Source organism: Asparagus officinalis, chromosome 1, assembly GCF_001876935.1.
Source record: "Asparagus officinalis chromosome 1, Aspof.V1, whole genome shotgun sequence".
Lineage (NCBI taxonomy): Eukaryota > Viridiplantae > Streptophyta > Magnoliopsida > Asparagales > Asparagaceae > Asparagus > Asparagus officinalis.
Window position 1 is genome coordinate 26810063 of NC_033794.1, and position 7755 is coordinate 26817817.

Below are 7755 nucleotides of genomic sequence, written 5' to 3' on the forward strand. Positions count from 1 at the left end.
CGGTCAATGAATTGAGATAAAAGTTTAGGATATATCCCAATTAGAGAATAAAGAAAACGATCTACACCACAAAGCAACACCCGATACAATAGAATTTGATACGATAGAATTCCCTTGAATAGCTAAAAACACAACGGACCCTGCCTAAGTTGACATTAGGATCTTTGTTTCCAAAGGAAGGGAAAAAAAATGATTAATCACCCATATTACATCAAATCACTTCAAGGAAATAATGAAAACTCATTAGTAAAAGATAGAAATACAGGTATATAATCAGTCGGACAAGCTTCAAGGGGAAAAAAAAAATAAAAGAATGTACTGCTCTATTTGTCAAATGCTACAATTAGTTTTCACCTTATGGAAAAAGAAAATATGACCCACAGCTAACTGAATTCTACAAAGGGATAAAATTGGCCGTCAAGTAAATATCTGAACAGCTTATAAAACAAACTAAGGTTAACCTCTGAACTCGACAATGAAGCCATAAAGGAGCAGCCATTCGATGCTTAAGAAACATGAAATTCTGCATAATTTGTTCCAGGTCATGCTCCACCATTACCTGGTTGGATCGGTCCATTTGGCCTAGGACCCCACCCTCGGTTCTGCCCCCTACCACGACCACGAACTGCAAGGGAGAAAAAATCATAAAGAAGTGTCCATAACAAACATCAAATGAACAAAATGGGAAAATATCCCCCCAAAAAAATCATGAACCTTCAGGGTTTCCGCACAAAACTGCCATAAAGTTTTTTTTCTAAGAGGAAATTACCACGAATTTTCAAAACTTAAAAAGAAAAAACATGAAGTGTTGGAAAAACTGGGGCTAAGAGCATAACGTCATGGATAAAATAATTTCTTTTTATCCATCAGCCCACAAAGTTGATAAAGGTAATACAGAAGACGTAAAGTACAGGGCAAGAATTGTTCAAGACACTTCTGACGTTACCTCAAACTGCAATTATACAGCGTAGTCTTGTGAAAGGAAAAAAAGTTATAGTGTTCGCTAAAAAAAATTCTGATTTTGTAGAAAACAACCCAAATTCCCAAAAAAAAAAAAAAACCCCAAAAAAGTCACCCAAAGAAACCAAAAAAAGGAATCAGTGTTCCATCTCACAAGTTCAATGCATAAACAGTGCACCAGAAGATCTAATAAATAAACAACAGTGGATGAAAATATCCGATAAAAATCCACCCATATGATGAGAATCAACTATCATGCGCACTTGGGAACAAACAACGAGATACAGCTGAAACATACCTCGACCCTGGGGAGGAACAGTTGCTTCTTCATTGTATCCACCCGCATCTTGTTGGTAATCAGGCCGGCCACCATAACCGCCTCTGCCACGGCCTCTGTAACCTCGGCCCCTACCACGGCCATAACCACCCCTACCGTATCCACGACCCCTGTTTTCATAACCACCATTACCATAGTCCATTGTCACGGGACCGTTTCCTATAAAGGGAAATAGGTTGTATTTTAATGCATTATCACATGGAGAAACGAGTGTAGAAGTTCCAGTTCTTGTAATATCCTGAAAAAATTAATCTCATTGAGGATGAAGTAGACATACCTCGACCCCTTCCCCTGCCTCGCCCACCACGGCCTCTACCTCGACCAGCAGGAGCATCTACAGTTTGCAAATTAAATATCAATCAGAAAGGGAAACATCAGATATCATAGAGAAGGGGGATGGATAGCAAATTCACCTCCTTCATGGTCGAATTCACCCCATGGTTTCACCTGGTCAGCAGGCACTGGAGATTGGTACCTATGGGATTTGATTTGTGATTGAATAAGCAGTTTGATAAGAAAGAAACAAAAGAAAAATCTTATCAAACAAAAGAAAGAAGAAAATAATTTCATGAAAATGACAGTTTTTAACTTAATATTCACATGTCAAAATGAACTAAGATGAGCATTTAAGGTAGAAAATGGCTACGAAACAACTTGTTTTCTTACTTAAATACTGTGTTTGGGAAAATTCAACATCTACGACAAATGGGTACAAGTCTTACATAACTCCAAACCTTAGATAGGGGTCCATAAGGTAGTCAAGTCTACAAGATGACAAGATTATCCATTAGAATCTCTCTTACGGAACTTTTTTTGAATTAAAAACGCATGGATTTATTAAGAAGCCATGCATCAAACTTTAGTAGGAAGATATGAATAGATTAGGTGAGGGTATGTGAGAGCTTTACAGACTAATGATTTGTTAAGAAACCACTGATCAAGCTTTAGTGTTAAGAGGTGAGAATATTTGCCAAAACTGAATTACTACATAACATTTGAATAAGGTCCTACTTTCTACTTAAGATGGCGATGCAGCAACCTAGAAGAAGATGGCGATGCAGCAACCTAGAAGAAGATGGCGATGCAGCAACCTAGAAGGAAATAACCTTAGTCTCCAATAACCCAGTTAAGATAAATTCAGTAATCTGCCTTGCTCATGAAAAAAAACCATTATGGTATAGTCCCCCATGAAAGTCCACAGCAAAATGCAGAGTCCCCATGTCTCATAGTATGGTTATTAGTACTGTCATTATGTAAGAGTTTGACAGACTGAGTTGAATTTCTACTTATCAGCTTCAGCTGGAGCTCATAGTTAATAAGACATGTTTCTCAGTTTGAAAGATTAAGAAACATGAAGACTAAAAGTAGAAATATAACTTCATCGGGTTTGGGCCAGATCACGCTATGAAGAAAAGTAAGTCATTCAAATGAGTCAGATTCAAAACTGGGACCAGATCCATACTATCAGAAAACCAAATCCGTGCTAAGTAAGACTTCAAAGTGGAATAGGAGCGGAGTTCAGGTTTAAACGTGATATTGTGCACTGCTAACAATAAAGTTTAGGCCTTAGCGTAACTCTAGAATTAGAAGGGCTTAGCAATTAACAAGACTTGAGATTCTTTTTAAATATCAAATTATGCTTAATTTAAAGGAGCAATGGCACACCGGAAAGTTGGAATCTATGTTGAACAGGTACTTATATCATGATACCATGTCATACCCGACACATCGCATACCCATACCTAGCATCGGCACTCCTCGGGCACTCCTTGAATATATGCATACATTTATCCCAATGTGTACTCAATTATATAAGACATGTTTTAATTTAAAACACCTATCATGAACTTCATAAACCTCTTGGTCGTATATCATACGATTCATGTCCACTTATTGAAACTCGTTGGACATCAGTCGGGTATGTTTCAGCTAATACCACACTCAAAACTATGATTTTAAAAGGTTGTTTGGGTATCTAGTTCAAAAACGAGTAGTTTTCCAATTTATAATCTACATCAAAAAAGAAGCACAAGAGAAATATAAAAAATTCTGCAGGAATTTAATTCTCAAAACATGTCAATGAAAAGGCAATATTGGTTGCATGTAAATTATTAATTTCAAGAATTATACAGCCGAGTCCATGTAGCCTAACTTCTACAAATTACTCATCTCCTATACCTGCACTCGTACCCGTTTACATGCAACATAGGTTAAAACCAGAGGTAGAGGTCAATCAATATGTTCAACATACCTAGAAAATCTAAGTTCAGATCTCTAGATCACCAAAATTGGTAGCAAAACATAGGTTAAAACCAGAGGTATAGGTCTATCAATATGTCCAACATACCTAGAAAATCTAAGTTTAGATCTCTAGATCACCAAAATTGGTAGCAAATCAAGTCTTCTATGGTAGAACAATTTCATCTATTGTCCATAAACTGGAGAATTCACATATGGATTGAATATTTTACTATATTTGTATCTTTGTGTATTCTACCATAAATATAGACGGGTATTTTACTATACTAGTATAACGCACGTGCTTTGCACGTTATCGTACATGTTTTAAATTTGGAATTTTTTATCGAATAGTAAAACTATGTAATAAAACAACCTGGAATTTCAAATCTCTTCTTCTTTGATCAACATAACTCTTCTAACGACTTTGTGCGGTGCAAAGACATTCCCTAACTAATTAAATCTTATCAATTGCTTGTTGTACCAATTCTGGCCCAAAAAGTTTTTTTCTCCTACATCGTCTTAATGAATAGGAGATCTGCACCTACTTCCATAAAGAAGTTCATATGGTGCCATCTGAATACTAATTTGATAACTGTTATTGTATGCAAACTCAGCCAATGGCAGATATTCCTCCCATGATCCTTTCATTTCCAGTGCATATCTCAGCATATCTTCTAGTGTTTGAATTGTCCTTTTTAATTGGTCATCCGTATGTGGATGGTAAGTTGAGCTAAATTTTAGTTTAATCTGCATAGCTATGTACACTTTGCCAATATTCTGATGTGAAACTAGGAACTCTATTAAAAACTATTGATATCGGTACGCTATGCAATCTCATTATCTCATTGATGTATATTTTAGTCAACTTTTCTAATAAAAAATTTCATATTGATAGATAAAAAATGTGCGGACTTAGTTAATCGGTCAACAATCACACATATCGCGTCATTCTTTTTTTTAAATTGGAAGGCCGGTGATGAAATCCACGGTGATCTTTTCTCATTGTCACATTGGCATGTCTAAATTTTGGACTAATCCAGCTGGTCTTTGGTGTCCGTCTTTACTTGTTAGCAAGTAAAACATCCCGCAACATAAATAGCAATCTCCTTCTTCATGTTACTCCACCAATAGATTTCCTTTAACTCTTTATATATTTTTGTAGATCCAGGATGTATAGTATACAGAGTGGTGTGCCTTTTTTAGAATCTTCTTCTTTATCTCCGGTATATTAGACACATGAACTCTAGTTCCAAACCTCAAGGACTCATCTTGATGTATCTTAAATTCTCTTCGAGTGCCTTCTTCCACATTTTTCTTTATCTTCACCAGTTTGAGGATCCTTTTGTTGATTTGCTTTAACTTCATCTCTCAAAGAAGGTTGTATCACCATTTTCGCTAATTGAACTCTAATTTGGTGGACTCTTCAATTCTAGTACGATCCAAATCCTCCTATATTTTTCTTTGAGAAGTAATTAGTGATACTAAATTGCATAAATTCTTGTGACTCAATGCATTAGCAACAATATTTGCCTTGTCGGAGTGATAATTGATGGTCATGTCATAATCTTTTAGAAACTCCAACCATCTTCTTTGCCGCAAATTCAACTCCTTCTGAGTGAATATATATTTCAAACTCTTATGGTCAGTGTATATTTCGCAATGTACTCCACATAAATAATATCTCCAAATCTTAAGAGCAAACACTATTGTCGCTAATTCCAAATCATGAGTGGGATAGTTTTGTTTATAGGGCATTAACTGCCTTGAAGCATATGCTATGATTTTCCCATTTTACATAAGAACACAACACAGTCCTCTCCTAGAGGCATCACTGTAGATAGCCAAGTCTGTTATCTCCAGTGGAACTCAAACCTGACTTCACTTATGAGGAGAAACTTGAGCGCATTGTGGATATCTCCAGTACTCAAACCTAACTTCACTTATGAGGAGAAACCTGAGCGCATTGTGGATTATAAGGAACAAGTACTTAATCGTCGAACTATCAAATATGTGAAAGTTTAATGGAAAAAGCATTCTAAAAGAGGAGCTACTTGGAAAATGAAAGATTCTACGTGAGAGAAATATCTAAAGCTCTTTGGAGATTAAGGCACTTTAGGTTTCGATAACGAAACTGAGAGTGTAATAACCCAAGTGAATAGTTAATTAAATATATATTAATGTAAAAATGTGCACAAGCTTATCTTATGAATAAGCCTAAGAATTATTTATGAAAAAACGTGCACAAACTTATCTTATGAACAAGCCTAAGAATTAAAAACATATATTTATAGAAAAACGTGCACAAGATTATCTTATGTACATAGCCTAAGAATTAAAAATATATATTTACAAAAAAATGGTGCACAAGCTTATTTTATGGATAACATCAGAACAAAAAATATATATCGATGACTATAAATAAGGACTGAGCCTTTATATGAAAGTTGTATCCAAAGTTCAAAATTTTAGTGTCTTAAAAGAGAGATATCGCTAAGGATCTGGTTGACATCAGGAGTAATATATTTTTTAGGAAAGTCGTTCCCATTAGAGGTTATCTCACTAGTATTTTTTTATAATGAAAAATTTTCATGAGTATTCTAATTTGATTGACCTTAGGCTTGAAAAAAAATTATTCTATTATTTTCCATGTATAGAAAATGATATGTGATTTAGATGATGTCGTGGCCTAAATCATAATATGACTTTGAAAGTAAATTTGATTTCTTATAAGATGTGATAAGTGATTTTGATTTTCATGTGATTTTAGATAACTATGAATATCGCTTCATTTGAAAGCTATCAAAGAAAGAAGCGATTTTATTGTGTTTCAGTGTTTTAACGAATTCACTAGATTTTTTCGTGATTTGGTATTTAGAATAAAAGTAAATAAAGTGAATATGTTAAACCATTTTAATTGATATGATGAGTTTACTCTCGCTCACTTAAATTGGAAGTGTTTGAAATATTCACAAGTGAACAAATTTGTACAAATATTACTTTGTTACAAGCAATGTGTTTTCGAGATCAAGTAACGCAACTGATGACTTTTTGGAATTAAGCAAGTTGATAAGCGATGCATTTGAAAATCAAATAATTTGACAAAATGTGTTTCCAAAAATCGAGCCATTTGACAAGCGATTCTCGATGTTTTCAAAACCCGCAGAATTTCCACTATGGAGTGATGTGTTTGTGTCTACCACATGGTTTGAATACACCTTTATGTGGCTTTTTGGGCACTTGTGATGTGGCCCATTTTAGGCATCTACGATGTGGCCCTTTTTGGGTGTTTGTAATGTAGCCAGCAACTTATGACAGTGTTAGGTGTATTCTGCTCTCTGGTAACAATGTGTTATGTGATGGCTTTGGCATTCCCATGCCACTTGGGCCTATGAGGTGAGACTCGTCGAAATTTGAGATTCTGATATTTGATTGTGAATTTAGAGAAAATGATAATATTTTGGTTTTGCACACATTAAATAGTTTGTTTTCTTTCTTAGGAATTACCTTGTTTCCAAAAGAGTTTGATTTTGGAATACATTACAATATATTCAGTTTGCACTTTCTTTCTTGAATATAATAGTATGTTGTTCTTGGACCATATTCTGCTATCTTTCTGGAATTTCCGGTGTAAAACTTATAATTCACTATTTTTTAAAAAATATTATCATTTTATTAGATATCTACTGGGGAATGTTCTCACTGAGCCTAGCTCACCCCGTTATTTTATTCTTTTTAGATCCGAGATAGCGATGTAATAATCCGAATTTTTGGTTATGGTGCATTGCTAAGAAGAGCATTTATGGAGACACCTCTCCGGTTATGCTAGGTTTCGCCAACAAGTGTTTTGCGTTGTAAAATATTTGTAACTGAAAGGTTTTTGAGGGTAAATATTGATCTTATATATACAGTTTGCTCTGAGCTACAATCATCAGCAGGTTTATCTATATGTTTTGAGAAAACTATGTTATATAAAGTGTCAGGCTTGACTTGTGCACGGGACTTTCCTTGTGCATAGGTTGCTGATGTCATGTAACCTGTATTCATAAGTTTTCGCTGTAATTTCGGGGCGTGACAGTAAGATGACATTAGAGCCAGGTTTCGACATTTGAAGCCTTGTAGGATGCATTAGCATAGTATATATGTGCTAGATGAGTGTCATAGTATGGATCAATTATGTGACATATCTATTTGTGTGTGTATATATATATATATATATA

The 7755-nt window shown here is 34.9% G+C and overlaps 1 protein-coding gene across 2 annotated transcripts in view; it reads right to left on the reverse strand.

Moving 5' to 3' along the window:
- LOC109821845 (ribonuclease P protein subunit p25-like protein) overlaps positions 220-7755 on the reverse strand; it is a 16229-nt gene continuing 8693 nt past the window's right edge. For both annotated transcript variants that reach the window (XM_020388004.1, XM_020388000.1), the window contains exons 6-9: positions 1711-1772; positions 1575-1631; positions 1259-1456; positions 220-625 (exon numbers count right to left, since the gene is read on the reverse strand). In XM_020388004.1, the coding sequence (XP_020243593.1) occupies positions 543-625; positions 1259-1456; positions 1575-1631; positions 1711-1772 (400 nt within the window). In that variant the 3' untranslated portion in view covers positions 220-542. The remainder of the gene's footprint in view (positions 626-1258; positions 1457-1574; positions 1632-1710; positions 1773-7755) is intronic.